The sequence below is a fragment of the Venustampulla echinocandica genome, assembly GCF_003357145.1.
Source record: "Venustampulla echinocandica strain BP 5553 chromosome Unknown scaffold_1, whole genome shotgun sequence".
NCBI lineage: Eukaryota > Fungi > Ascomycota > Leotiomycetes > Helotiales > Pleuroascaceae > Venustampulla > Venustampulla echinocandica.
Genome location: NW_022474206.1, coordinates 1901806 through 1916826, shown reverse-complemented (window position 1 = coordinate 1916826; position 15021 = coordinate 1901806). Strand labels below are relative to the sequence as shown.

The 15021-nt window shown below is 47.4% G+C and overlaps 3 protein-coding genes across 3 annotated transcripts; all 3 read left to right on the top strand.

The window, feature by feature from the left end:
- Positions 1-604: 604 nt before the first annotated feature.
- On the top strand, positions 605-2799 carry BP5553_03165 (Acetyl-CoA synthetase-like protein; the record flags this gene model as incomplete). Its single annotated transcript, XM_032011788.1, has 3 exons — positions 605-1466; positions 1520-2655; positions 2707-2799. The coding sequence occupies 3 exons, from the start codon at positions 605-607 to the stop codon at positions 2797-2799; spliced, it is 2091 nt and encodes a 696-aa protein (XP_031871481.1).
- Positions 2800-4605: 1806 nt separating this feature from the next.
- On the top strand, positions 4606-7456 carry BP5553_03164 (uncharacterized protein; the record flags this gene model as incomplete). The annotated part of the gene is made up of 4 exons (XM_032011787.1): positions 4606-6147; positions 6194-6355; positions 6404-6832; positions 6878-7456. The coding sequence occupies 4 exons, from the start codon at positions 4606-4608 to the stop codon at positions 7454-7456; spliced, it is 2712 nt and encodes a 903-aa protein (XP_031871480.1).
- Positions 7457-8182: 726 nt separating this feature from the next.
- Positions 8183-11115, top strand: BP5553_03163 (uncharacterized protein; the record flags this gene model as incomplete). Its single annotated transcript, XM_032011786.1, has 4 exons — positions 8183-8754; positions 8817-9120; positions 9172-9377; positions 9423-11115. 4 exons carry the CDS (start codon positions 8183-8185, stop codon positions 11113-11115), a joined length of 2775 nt encoding a protein of 924 aa, XP_031871479.1.
- Positions 11116-15021: the final 3906 nt, after the last annotated feature.

The window sequence follows — 15021 nt, the reverse complement described above, 5'->3', positions numbered from 1 at the left end:
TGCGAACCGAAGGCGGAGTCCAAGGCAAAAGGCCAAAGACGGCAAATGCCATGCATCGGCGGTCGCTGAATGAAGAACAGAGTGCTTAGCATCCAGCAGTAGTCCTTGGTAGTTGGTATGTAGTTGGTAGTTGGTACGGGACGGGGTCCAGTAGTGCTCGGTTGGGAGGATCGCTGGTGCTCTATATAACCTTGCACAGAGTATCACGAAACCAGGATTGCCCTGCACGGCCAGCTTATGACGCTTCTCTACAGGACGATAATCAGAAACTCCAGACTCCAGCTCCCCCAAGCTTGTCCCCCAAGCTCCCCAGCCTCCCCCGGCAGCCAACCACCCACCGCGCTATCAATTATATCCCAAACATCCCCCAATCCTTGATCCCAATCCCTGAGCGCAGCCCCCTTCGCGATCCCCATCTTTTCTCCCCCTAGCCCTGCTCAACAAGTTAGCAACTCCTCTCCCAACAGCGCCGCCGATCAGTTTGTGTCGCCGAACTTCCTTCATCATCGAATATTCGTGCGTGGTAATAATACTTCGTGCTGATAGTTCCACATAGCTCCTAGTTGACAGAATCTGAGCTTCCTGGCGAGCTCTCTCTCCCAAGATGTCGCTCAAGAATATCACCGTGCAGCCACGCATCGTCAAGAAGCCCCCCTTTAGTGTCGAAGCTCCAGGCTATGCACCTGTCGATGGCGAGACAATCCCGCGACGACATCCTGCCGCCGCCCACAAGCTCATCGATCGCCCATCTGAGGACTGCGCGACGGTGTTCGACTTTGTCAAGCGCAGCGCCGCAAAATATGGGAACGCGAAGGCCCTGGGCTCCCGGAAGCTCATCAAAACCCACCAGGAGACCAAGAAGATCAAGAAAATGGTGGATGGCGAGGAGCAGGAAATCGACAAGAAATGGACATACTTCGAGCTCAGCGGATACAACTATATGAGCTTCCACGACTACGAAAAATTCGTGTTGCAACTCGGAGCCGGATACAGGAAGCTGGGCCTAGAAAAGGACGATAGGATACATATCTACGCCGCGACCAGCGCGAACTGGTTGGCCGTATCACACGGTGCAACTTCCCAGTCGATGCCCATCGTCACCGCATACGACACGCTGGGCGAGGAGGGTCTCAGACACTCCATGGTGGCAACAAAGGCTAAACTTATCTTCCTGGATCCTCATCTCCTACCTACACTGATCAATCCGCTAAGTGAGGCAAAAGATATCAAGTATGTTATCTGGAATAGCGAGCATGATGTCAATCCAGACAACATCGAGAAGCTCAAGAAAGCACATGAACACCTCACAATCATGAGCTTGGAGGAGCTCAGGAAGCTCGGCGAAACCAATCCAGTCGACCCAGTGCCACCCACCCCGGAGGACCTTTGCTGCATCATGTATACTTCTGGTTCTACTGGCCCTCCCAAGGGTGTGCCACTCAGGCATAAAGCCGTCGTGGCAGCAGGTAACCATCCCCTTGATGCTTATTTCCCATCATAGCATGCTAACAATTTGCAGTTGCGGGTGTTAGTGTCATTGTCGAACCGTATCTTGGCCCGGGCGATAGCCTGTTGACATATCTGCCACTTGCACATATTTTCGAATTCGTCTTCGAGAATGCCGTCTTGTATTGGGGAGGTACCATGGGTTACGGCAACCCAAAGACTCTATCAGACTCATCCGTCAGAAATTGCAAGGGCGATATCAGGGAGTTCAGGCCAACAGTCCTCATCGGTGTTCCCGCGGTGTGGGAGACCGTCAAAAAGGGCATTGTTGCTAAGGTCAATGCTGGTAGCCCCATCGTCAAGAGCCTATTCTGGTCAGCCCTTTGGGCAAAGACCAATATGATGCATTACGGCATACCGGGGGCTGGCATCCTGGATGCGATTGTGTTCAAAAAGGTCAAGGATGCAACTGGCGGACGATTAAGAATCTGTTTGAATGGTGGTGGACCCATCTCGAAGGATACCCAGCGGTTCATTTCCATGGCTATCACTCCTATGATCAATGGATATGGATTGACCGAGACCACCGCAATGGGTGCTCTCATGGACCCGATGGCATGGACTGATTCGGCCCTGGGAACTGTTCCAGGCTCCGTCGAGATCAAGCTGGTCGACTTCCCCGATGCGGGGTATTACGCCACAAACAAGCCCTACGCTCAAGGAGAAGTTTGGATCCGTGGCTCAACAGTCCTGGAGAAGTACTACGATAATGAAGAAGAGACCAAAGCATCAATCTCCCCAGATGGGTGGTTTATGACTGGTGACATTGGAGAGTTTGATCACAATGGACATCTACAGGTCATCGATCGTAAGAAGAATTTGGTCAAGACGCTGAACGGCGAGTACATCGCTATTGAGAAGCTTGAGTCAATCTATCGATCTGCGACAGTCGTTGCCAATATCTGCGTCTATGCAGATGCACAAAAGACAAAACCGGTGGCAATCATTGTTCCTGCCGAGCCAGCTTTGAAGAAACTGGCAGAGCGGCTCGGCGTCAAGGGCGAAGGAATCGAGGACTTAGCGCACGACCGGAAGATTCAGGCTGCGGTTTTAAAGGAGCTGCAGGCAGCGGGTAAGCAAGGTGGATTGTCGGGTATCGAAATTGTGGAGGGCGCAGTTTTGGCGGATGAAGAATGGACACCTCAGAATGTAAGTGCCCTCTCATTGCATGAAGGATATGTACTAATTGATGTGACGTAGGGCTTTGTAACATCAGCGCAGAAGCTAAACCGAAAGGCTATTCTGAAGAAGTACCAGAAGGAGATTGATGCTGCGTATGCCAGAAATTCTTAGATGATCGATATCCTAATGGCGATGAAGCGAATGTACATGAGAACCGAGGGCCAAAATTTCGATTTAAGCGGTAGCGTTGTATTTATATTACTTTAATCCAGCTTCCAGCTTCCAGCGCAGTCCAGAAATGTATTGGCTATGTCACCCGTTATCTGTTTATTGATGCCGCGTATTGCTACTCTAACATCTGTAGGTCTTTTCCTTGTCTACGAAGTACAGTGTGAGTAGCATGGCAGCATGGAGGCCATGTGCAGACTTATGCATCAGCGGATGGTCCAAATACCATATAAACAGCAGGATATTGAAGCCTACTCTAGTAATAGTAGTATATTTGGCCGCCCAGCCCTGCATAGGGCATCCGTTGGATATCACTCCTAGCTATTTAATAAGCTTTGCTGTGTATCACAAGTGTTTGGAATGTCCTAATCCACACCGGCTGTTGGGCGCCTTCCTCAAAGGGAATGTATCTATTTTCTATTTGCCGGCTACTCTGCACTCGAGTTTTGTTGCACATCGCAATTCTTCCCCGTGAAATTCTCAACATGTGGTCTGCGAGTCGGGCTTTCCGCAATTGGCGGCCGCCCAAATAATGCCCTCATAAATAAAAAGCAAAACCATAGCACACAGCTGCTCCTTCCCCGCAGCCCGCACCACCCCCTGCGAGCCAGGTTCAAGGTAAGGGTTCAATACAGCTCACAACAGGGATTTTATAACCGAGCTTCAACCGCGTACCGAGGCCCCTTACCAATCGCCTGGACTCGTAACGAGACTAGTAGCCCCTCCTCATCATTTGTAATACTCTTATAATGCCGAATAAGCCGTTTTCCGGGAACCTCCGAATGGTAATGGCTCAGTGGTCTAGTGGTATGATCGTCGCTTCGGGATATCTTGTGAGATCCCCCTCGGAAGAGAAACAAGTGTGTCAGACCCGGGTTCAATTCCCGGCTGAGCCCGTCGCATTCGTTTTGCCAGGTGATGTTAGTGATTATTTTATGTGCAAACTGTGTATGTAACATTTTCTTTTTTTTATATTTTGTTCCAAATGCCGTGTGCTTTTTTGGTGGGGATGGATGGACCATGCGAGATTTATTTAGCCAACGCGCTGTTGAGGAGGGCTAGCTAATACGAAAGAAAGGGGCATCGATCAGGAGAGGTACTACACCTCTCTATGTCTCTTTAAGCTTGTAAAGCTCATCGGGCTCTTAGAAGCCAGCAAGAGGTGAAATTTAGTCACTTATGAGGGGGAAGGAAGTAAGGCAGAGACTAATTAATTAGTCTTAGGAAACAAATAGAGCAACAAAAGCTTCAATTAACAAAATATTCAAATACTCAAAATCTAATAATGATATTAAGCAAGCCTAAAGTGCCTACCTAGAGCTACCCGTCATAGATTACCTATGGTTCGTTCGCCTTGGATGCTCATTTGCAGGAGGCAAACCCAACAGTGGGTGCCATGGTGTGATAAGTAGGGCTTGAGTACCTAACTAATATAGACCAATTTTATATGCCTCGAAAAAGTCTTAATAAATATGTACTTCGTAGAATTACAGGTGATATAAAGGCGTGTCCTCCTTGAGTGAATCAAGACATTTAGGGAGAAATCGCCCCTAGTGGACCGGGAAGCTTGGGCCAACCATGCTTCCCAAATCAATCTACGCGACAACGTCGCGTCAAACCACAACTTCAGAGAGCACAAAAGCTTCTACAACCCACGCAATGCCGTGATTAAATTATTCTTTCGACCTTTTCAGCCCACAAAAATATACCAGTTCATGTCTGCCAATTTCCGTCTCCTCTGTGTTCATAATGGCACCGGCATCGCCAGCAGTCACACGGAAGCGCAGTAGAGCGCTCCTTGTTGATGAGGCACTGGATGAGTTGTCGCCGCAAAAGGAAAAGTCCGGCACTCCAGGCTTAGGGAGCCTGAAGAGGAGAAAACTGAACACAAAGGCATCTTCGTCTGGAAGTGAAGGCCGCTGGGGATCGATTGGGCAGAAATTCTCCGGACTCTCGGGATTGTTTGGCTTGGGCGATGGGAACGGGAAGGAAACCCTCGACAACGCTGACGATGTGGACGAATTGGTGGGAGATAGGGATATTTGGCAGGTTGATTCAACGGAAAACGAAGCGAGCCCAAGAGTTAAGAAGTCTAACGGTGAGACAAAAAGCACCAGGGACACAACGAATGTCATGTCCCAGACTACGAAGCCACGAAGGCAACAGAACCTCAAAGCGAACGAACCGGATAACGATATTTGGGAAGTTGAGGCCTCCGAAGAAGATATGGCAAGCAACAGTGGGGCTCATAGGCACAGGGGGCGGGGTAAAATCGATCCCAAGAAAAGCATGTTAGCACCAGCACCTATGGCTAAAGGTCCGGACCCGAGCCTGAAGCGCCCGCGTGGCCGCCCGAGAAAGTCGGATATTTTAAGGAAAGCAAAGGCGGATTCGAGGCAGGAAACACGACAACGGATGGTTTCTCAAAATTTAGAGGTAGCCGATGCGCCGAATGGGCGGGAAAGCGGCCGAACGAGTGATGAAACCTCGCCACAGTCCGGTTCCGAGCTTGCGCCCTCATCCATTACTGCCAGGAGAATAAGAGGGGATAAGGAGGCTGGTACCCCTGGTCCAATCCAACGAGCTCCAAAAGGCATACTTACTCCCACCAAAAACATGGGTAAGAGGTTGGGAAAGAGTGTGACCTTTGAGCAAAAAGGAGGAGAGTTGGATCTAGGCTTCAAAGATCTACCTAGCTCCGCAAACCGCAGAGAACAGAAAGCCAGTCTGGTAGTGAGTTCAAGCTTGGATTCGCGGCGAACTCCAGATAATCAAGTTCAATTCGCAGCAACTGGGTCAAACCAGTCTGCTCAAAGCACGGAAGACATGTCTCGTACAGCAGCGGAGGATGACTCTTCTGATAGATCCGATGAGATAGTCTGCCAAGCCTGTTCTGGGCTTCGTTCTAGGAAAGGAAATCAAATACTACTCTGCGACGGATGCGATTTTAGTGTCCATCAAAAATGCTACGGTGTACCTGTGATTCCTGAAGGGGACTGGTACTGTAAGGAATGCAGACCTAGTTCTGAAGCGGAGATGGAGGTAGACATGATAAACGGGACAGGCATTGCAACAGCTGAGAGCAATATCCCAGATATAGTAGGATTAGAAGTTCATTTAAAGAAGATACAGCGAACCTTACTGGACCGGTTGACCGGCCAGAAACGCATCAGGCTGCGTGGCCATGATGAGCAGATGCAAAAGGTGCACCAAGTAGTAGAACAAACAGTTCTTGCTGGGGAAGGTAATTCCATGCTGGTCATTGGAGGCAGAGGGTGTGGAAAGACTACAGTAGGTGTCCCTCTTCGATACGTTGGCAATGCTAATGTTTTGGAAGCTTGTGGAGTCGGTTATATCCGATATTTCAACCGACCACCGAGAGAAATTTCACGTTGTGAGACTGAATGGATTTATTCATACTGATGATAAAGTAGCGTTAAGGGAGATCTGGAGGCAACTGGGCCGTGAGATGGATGTGGAGGGTGATCTAGCCACCAAGGTAAATTGCTTTGTCCACAATATACTAATCATACTAACACATTGCTAGACAAGCAATCATGCTGATACTTTAGCAACCCTCTTGGCTCTCCTGTCCCACCCTTCAGAAATATCAGGATCGAGTTCTGAGCAAATTGCCAAGTCTGTAATTTTTGTCCTTGATGAATTCGACCTGTTCACAACACATGCGCGGCAGACTCTGCTGTATAATCTGTTTGACATAGCACAAGCAAGAAAAGCTCCTATTGCAGTCCTAGGCCTGACAACTCGTGTTGATGTAGTCGAAAGTCTTGAGAAGAGAGTCAAGAGTCGCTTTAGCCATCGATACGTGTATTTATCGTTGGCCCGGAGTCTTCCCATGTTTTGGGAAATCTGCAAACAAGGTTTGACCGTTGACGCTGGCGAGGTTGATGTGGAGCTTGGCCCAGAACAGCCTGGGCAGAAGGAGTTTCTCCTGTTCTGGAATGCGATGGTTGATGTAAGCACTTGAACACGTACCAATTGATAATACTAACTGTCCTAGGATCTCTACACAAACGATGATCATTTTAAACATTATCTTCAGTCATACTTCTATCGGAACAAGTCGGTCCCTGCATTCTTTGGCTCATGCATTCTTCCAATTGCAAGTCTCTCACCAAGTAGCCTTCCTCTGGCGAGCAGGGCCTTTCTTTCCAGTGCATTGTCAGTGTCACCGCCAGACTCCAAGCTTCATATCCTTCCGGGGCTTTCGGAATTGGAGCTTGCTCTCCTTATTGCTGCTGCGCGTCTTGACATCATCCTTGATACTGATACATGCAACTTTGCAATGGCATACGACGAGTATTGCTCCTTGACCTCTCGGCATAAAATACAAACATCAAGCACCGGGGTCGCCGCTCTTGGCTCAAGTACAAAGGTTTGGGGGAAAGACGTCGCGTTAGGCGCATGGGAGAAACTAGCGGCGTACGAGCTGCTGGTTCCTGCGGGCATCGGTGGAGGTGGCGGACGAGACTTTGGGATAGCAGGCCGCATGATGAAAGTGGACGTGGGGCTCGAGGAGATAACGGGGAGCCTCGACGGGTTGGCTGGAGTCATGGCCAAGTGGTGCAGAGAGATATAATAAACCTTGCAGCCCTCTCATATGTATGCCCGGACTTGCATTCATTAACCCACACACATGATGTGAAAGTATTGATACTTGAGCATTGCCGGAGTTGTTACCATCCAGCCCGGTTAGAAGGCAGTTGCAAAGCGCAGCCTAGAATTTCCTAGGCCATCTCCGTTTCCATCATGTCAATAATAACATCTCCCACTAGAACTCGATATATTATCATTCCATAGTGGCCCCGCATACCGCAGTTGATATGTCGTATCTCATGAGAAAATCGAGGTATGGCGCTATCATGGTCTGCACGAAGGCCGAGTTCTAACTGGCTGCGCAATCCCAGCGGCTGCACAGCTCACTCAGCTCCTATGTGCTGGCGAATGTTATACAATATTAATATCCCATGTCCAACACCAACTGCCGCCTGGCTGCCTTGCTGCCTATCATCTATAGGCATGGCATCTCTCTCGCAGATCGTAAGCCTTGTCGAAGTGCAGTGCGCTTTCAAACATGGTGATCAATTGGTGCAATGCTCGCCTCACTTCTGAGAACATCAGCGCGGGGGAAAAGCAGCCGCTGCAGTCCTTTTGAGTCACGGCTGCCTTACTGTTGCCTTTCAGGGTGACTCCCCGCCTTGTCTTCGATTTCTTTAACCCGTCTTATATCACTTCTCTCGTCTTGCAACTTGCAAGCCTCTGGAGTAAACGAGGAGGAAAGTCCCTCGTCGAAGCGTTGGTAAACATGGCGACTAGCAACGCCCACCTCCTAGATAAGGAGGTGGCGTGTGTATCATCCTACGCTGGAAAGATCGCCGCCGTATTTCATCAATTTGCCCTCCTTGCCCAGAAGCACCCTCGCAACTTTGGGGGAACCATCAATATCCTAGATGCGACTGTCGCTACTCTCAATCAAGTCTCGAGCCTTCTGAAAGACGAGGCAGGCGTCTTTGAGAATGAAAGCAAAAAAGTGCTTTTTAGCTCGGAGGGCATACTATACGTTGAGCGCCTTGTAAAGGAATGCGCTAAAGAATTGGTCAAAGTCGAGTCTACTATCTCGAATGCTAGCTTACCGTCAAAAGAGTTCAGGGCCAAAGCCAAGAAAGACAGGAAGAAGGCAGTGGGGACGGAACCTGCCGAAATTACCTGCTCTGATTTAAGTCTCGACGAGAAGTCATTCTTGGATAAGACCGAGAACGTTAAATGGAGCTTGGCCAATTATGACCTCGACGAAAGCACGGATCGGCTTTGCGAGCTCCAACTCCACCTCCTCTTGGTTTTCCAGGTTGTCACAGTCGGTGCACTTTCTCAAGATCTGTAGGCCATCCCTTCTACTCCTACGTCCCTCAAAAGAAGTCTTCAAACTCATGCAAATGTAGATCGACTGGCAAAGTTGACGTCAAAGCCATCGTCACTTTTCATGAGCGTATCCATCGCACAGCAAAGTTGGCTGGCATCAAAGTACCAAAACCTCGTGCCAAGCCAAAGAAAAGATATGTCTCAAGTGACAGTGATAGCCTCGACAGCGACAGCGGTAGCGTCAGTGATAGCGATAGTGGCAATGACGTTGATATCCCAATAAAGTTGGTATCGACCGTCGCACCACCATCTCCCAAATCAAAGCCGCTTAACCTTCCGCTAGTAAGAGATCCGGTGAAACTACCTCAGCCTCCATTAGTAACTGTAGGTTCTTGGGTTATGAGAAGGTACTCGTATGAAGCTAACCATGTGAAGACCCACCCTCCGTCTTATTTTGAGAGTTTTAAACCTACCATCAATGCACCTCCAATCGCCATAACCGAATCAATTCTTCCAAGTACATTCAAAACGGTTCCAGCCCTCGATAGGAAATCAGAGAAATCAGATACCTCTCTCGCATCAAACAGCACAGTAGAAAAGAAGCCGATAGAGGAAGAACCGGCCAAAGAAAAAGAAACCAAGTAAATCACAACTCTCTTCGTTCGTTAATTTTGCTAACCTCATAGATCCGCCACCCCTAAGTCTTCCCTCTTCAGGTCGGAAACACATGGCTTCAAATTCAAGCTCAAGAGTTTTTTCCGTAGCAAAGAGTCGCTCGCTATTGAGATGAGAACAACTCTCTGCAATGCCAATTCGCATCTTCTAGCATTTGTGGTCCAGAGGACCAACCAGAGGCAGGTCCCGCACTCGGCATTTCACTCTCTTGAAGCAACACATATACGTACCATTCTATCACAGTTGAATGACAACACTTGGTACAATACTTTTGCCTCTCTCAGTGCTGCTGAACACGGGACTCTTCACCATATCATATACCCGCACGTCGATGGCCAAATCTACGAAAGGGAAGTCGTCGTTCTCAAAACCATCAAGGAAGAAAGCAACAAGCCTACTGCCTGGGTGGCATTGGTGAAGGGACTCCGGCAAAGACCTTCATTTCCTCCTGCCTCCGGAGGCCGCACCCTTCTTGTGATCGTCAGGGAAATCCTCGTCGATGGGAAGCCGCTGGTGCCAAAAGGTCTCCTCCCTGGCCCGGGTTTTGGCCCTCGAGGAATGCCGCCGCCATCCAAGGCGCCTCCCATTGTTCCAGTTTTCCGACCTCCTCCACCACCAGGTCCACCTCCTCCTCGTCATACTTTAACTTGGAATACCAAAATCTCGGATTTACGCTTTCCACCCCCGCCTCCACCACCGCCTCCGCCTCCACCTCCACCTCCACCCCATATCTTGCCACGATATCCTCCCGTCCAGCATGGAGGGCCGCCGCCGCCGCCGCCCCCTGCGCTTATTCCCTATCCGCCTCCTACCAGCAGCCAACCTCTTGGATCGCGACCCGGCGGTATTCGTTTCTCAAATACCACAGTAATGACAGAACATGATGCTACTATAGCTCTGACGACCTATAACGAGTACAACGTCCGAGTCGCTGAGACAGCACCGCCCCACCCTGCCCGTTCGTGGACCAGAGTGTCTATTATTCTAGAGAGCGCCGAACGCCACCTTATTGAGCAACGTTTGGACCAATTCCAGCGTTCAGGTGGCAACATCATTGAGGCTAAGATGCGTCTCACGGCAGACCAAAGCGACCAGGTAACGCGCTTAATGGACGAGCTCCGTTTTGGGGAACGAGATCTCCGATTTGAATGGTACTGGGTGGAAATTAGCCTCTTCGACCAAGACGGACACATAGTAAATCTCGCTCATCAAGGCCAGAGCCATGTAGCTGAAAGGGCAACGACGATGCACCTTATTGCGAAACGCACGCTAAAGCCGCACTGTCTACCTTTGGCGGTGTATAATTTGTTGATGAGAAGTCCGCCACCTCCATTGATGCGGCCGAGTCAGCCAGCTGCACCCGCACCACGACCTATTCCGATACCAGCACCGAAAAAGAGAAACAAATATTCGAGTGATAGTGATACCGGGTGTTATAGTAGCAGTGTTGGCTACAGCAGTGATAGTAGCGGCAGTGATTATGGAGCAGTGAATGTGAAACCGCCCTCGAGGAGGCCTAAGTTGCTAAAGAGGCGCCCCCACAGGTCCAGAAGATACAGTTTCTGCTCCGACTCGGAAAGCGAGGAGGAGGATGCTATGAAGTTGGATTTGCAGCTTAAACGGGGAGATGATGTGGTCCAAAAGCTTCTACAATTATGGACACCGCAATGTCACGAACAGGACAAGGAGAAAGCAATTGAATGAAGAGCAATTGAGTGGTTTATGAGGGCTCGATCGATTGAGGTACGGTGTCCGATTTTATCTGCGCTAATATGGTTTGCTCCAGCTAAGGTCGTTTTTCGATTTCTTTTCTAATATTAACATCCATATATGATTAACGACATATCGATTGTTTCACACTTTATTAGGTTTAGTTCGCCTGCGTATCTTTTTTGGATCTCGACTAGGTACTATATACTATCATAAAACTATGTTTAAGCTTGCGCCATATATCAACCCTAAGGAATTTCCTAATACCAGCTTCTCAGCGCTATAGAGCGAACTACCACTATAATTAACGAACCTTCTCTACTCTTTTTACTACAGAATCCTCAGAATCCTTCTCAACCTGGCTGTAGTAGTTGTGTTGTGTTAACCCCATCATCTGCCTCGGCATTACGGATTCAACTGATACAAATTATATTATAATATCTTCACCGCATCCGGAATGGCATAGATCCCACCACATTGAAGCCAGCAAGTCCAAGGCACTCCGACCCCAGTATATAATTGTTTGAAACAAAACTAATTCCTTCCAATTCCCGGGTTTTACGACGTAATGCCGTGTAAATAGTATCCAGACCCCCTTCATTAACATATCCCATTTAACCGACTCTAAAGGTCCGCCCTCTGAATTAATATTTCACTGTATCAAAGCAATTACTTATATTTATTGACTCTTAGCTTTGGTAAAATTAATTGCATAATAGACCTAGCTAGATAGAAATATATAGGCCAAACGATACTTCAAAAGTACAAAAATGGTTACTAAGGTTTATGGGATGAAATCGACTAGTCGGGCTTGCAACTATTATAAGTTTTCTATCCCATGAGAAAGTTCTAGAGACGCCGCTTTCAAGCTTCACCTCGAAGATGCTGTAGCAACCATGTCCTCTAGCTCCTTTTCGGTCTTCCCCTTGTTTGTGGGCATGTACATGAAATCATGCAATCTCCACCCAAAGAACCCTTTGGGACTGTTACCCATTCCCCCGCCCCTTTCCTCGGTGCTTTTCCATTCGATTAACTTGGGGCCATTCGATGCATTATCTTCTCCATCGTCGAATTCAAAGATCCGAAAGTCAGCATTTCCGAGCTCTGTATTAGAAAGCCCAATGCGTAAAAACCCAGCGTGGCTCACAACAGCAATGACTTCCTCCGGTCGGTTCCTTAACCATGTCCTTGCCGCTGCTCCCCTCTTTAGCAATGCCTCCTGGGAAAACTCATAGAGGCCTTCCTTGGCGGGGAATACTGGGTCCATCATAGACCAGTCAAATTGAGGCCATTCCAATTCAAGTTCGGGCACAGGATGGCCAACATCACATGGGTTCACCGTTGTCTCTTGAATCTCTGCTAAGGCGATCGCTTTGACGCCCCTTGACATGAGCCAGCCAAGGGCCTGCTCCGTGGTCTGCAATGTGCGTTTCATCGGCGAGGTGACAATGAGGTCTATTTTCTGGGCGAGAGGTACGTGGTCCTGTAGATATTTGGATAGCTGAGTACATTGCACTGTTAATCCATTTTCGCTAAGAGGGGGGTCATGAATCGAGTAGTCCTGTATTTACTGGTGTTAGTCGTAAGTTGCAGAAATGGCACACGTTTGCTTTGGCAAGACTTATTTGTGATATCTATGCAATGTTAGGGCCATTATTGGTTTCTTAGAGGGATGCCAACTAACTATGCAATGCTTCTGCATGGCGGATCAAGATAAGAGTTGGCGCCATCCTCACGATATTGAAGCTAAAAGAAGTATGATATGGAACTTTAAAAGCGAAATCTGAGGGTGCTGGCTCATATAATTAGGCCCAGATCCGAAGGATACGCACTAGAATTTAATAAATCATATGAAGAAGACACAAGGCCTGTATTCATTGTTCAGGATTGCGTTAGGTATCAATTGTCGTCAGTTCCACCAATACTCGTACTGTCGCAGACAAATGTGACGTGGCAGCCACTCAGCCACAATCAACCCTACATTTCAACAACTACTTGATCCTCCTTCCCGCATCATAACATAAAACACAATATCAAAAGTTGAAAAGATTGATGTGCTATATTTCACAAGCCCTTATCCACTTAGAGAACTCTTTATGTCTCATTTTATGCGCAAATGTGCCGTTAATTGCTCCATTGCAATGATTTTCTGAGTTTTGGACTTTACTTCAATTCACCCAGGTGAAGGAAAATTCAGCATCTGACCCGAAGAGTCTAGTATTATGTGAGTAGTGGTTATACAATAGCAATCACACCTAAAATCCATCTAATAGCTCAAAATAGCAAAGAATGAAGGAATGAAGAGCCTCGTGTCCCTCATCACTCGCTCAGAGTCAATTGTTATGCACCTACGAGACGGAGCCCAGAGAAAGCCGCCTTATGCGCACCCTCTAGCAATTTCTTCAAATACTCTCAGTTAGATAACACGAAAAATGAAATCAGGGTAGTGCATATCTCACCTTCAAGCTGCGAGATAGCTCCCATAGTATGCCATTTGGTCACTGTGTCACTTGACCACAGTCCCTCATAAAAGGCCCTATCATGTACTTCGGGCACGGATACAGAATTATTCTCAGTTGCAATCCACTTCAAAGTGGCATTTCTGGTAAAGATTCTAGATGCAGCCATCCACAGACTACGATTACGGGGTAAGATCCTCATCATATAGATCGATTCAATCTAAATTAACTAGAATAGCTTGATTGAGAGTAGTACTCAAACGGCCAAGATGAGGGCTATTTATCAACAAAGCGCTACTGTTTGTGTCTGACTGTAAGAGATATCAGATTCCTTTGATCCATTTTCAGATATTGATGGGGCATGTTTCTATTCCTAATATCTCTTCAAATGGCCTCCCACAGTAGGCCCTTTTATCCTTCAGTTACATTGGCCAGTTAATCCCGCCGAAATCAATGCTAAGACCTCAACTGTGGAGAAACTAATGCCGAAAGTTGTCTACCATAAGGACCTGTTGAAGATTTTGCTAGAGCTTCTTAATTTTCTAGGTCTTCAACCTTCGATGGTCATCCACGCTTTACTAAATTTGAAGCGTTGAGAAGGCCGCATGCAATTCGTCTGCTATCGTCTCATTTTCAAACAACAACCGCCATTTGAAGGCTCGCGGCTTTGTTATTGGCAGCCTTAACGCGGTTTCAACGCCATTCTACATGACACTCTCAGGCATAGATGAAGCTAAAATTCTCCAAGCTTTGCATCCATTCAGATAATGGTGGACGCTCTTTTTAGCGTCCAAAGGCAGCAGCCTAGCTGATCAAAAGAAGTTCAATCGTACGTTTTGCGGTGGGCCCTAGGTAGCAGTATATGGCATCTACCATGCCCAGATATTACGCCTATGCTACGAGGTTTTGAGATTTATTAATTGATAATTTATTAATCTGAATAAGTAAAATTAAAGTTCCTATTTATTAAATTGCGAAAACTAATTATTAATATTATCATAATCAACTACTAAATCTATATGCTTAACATCCTAAGATTGGAGGCGGCGGAAGTTGTATATACTTCTACGAACCTGAGCATATCTAGGTTTATTCTAGAATAACTCCTCACTTTGACAAGCTCTACGTACGTAGTTAGGCTTCTGGTAGTATAATTCCCAACGCATGTTATAAATTATTACGAGAGCGAAATCTAAAATGGAATAACCAAAAAGTTAGTCTAGGAGATTATTAGAATCAGATTAATGTCACTCGGACGGTAAACGTGGTGTATCACGTTCCAAACCATACAGTCAAGTATGATTTATAATTGAAGTTGGGTTAGGGGGAAAGTAGATGTGGAGCTCTAGAATAGCTGGGAGAGTTTTAAAGGACTTTATTAGTATATTTTTTTATGATATAATGAAATTGTGATGACATTGATGGAAGAATGGATGGAATT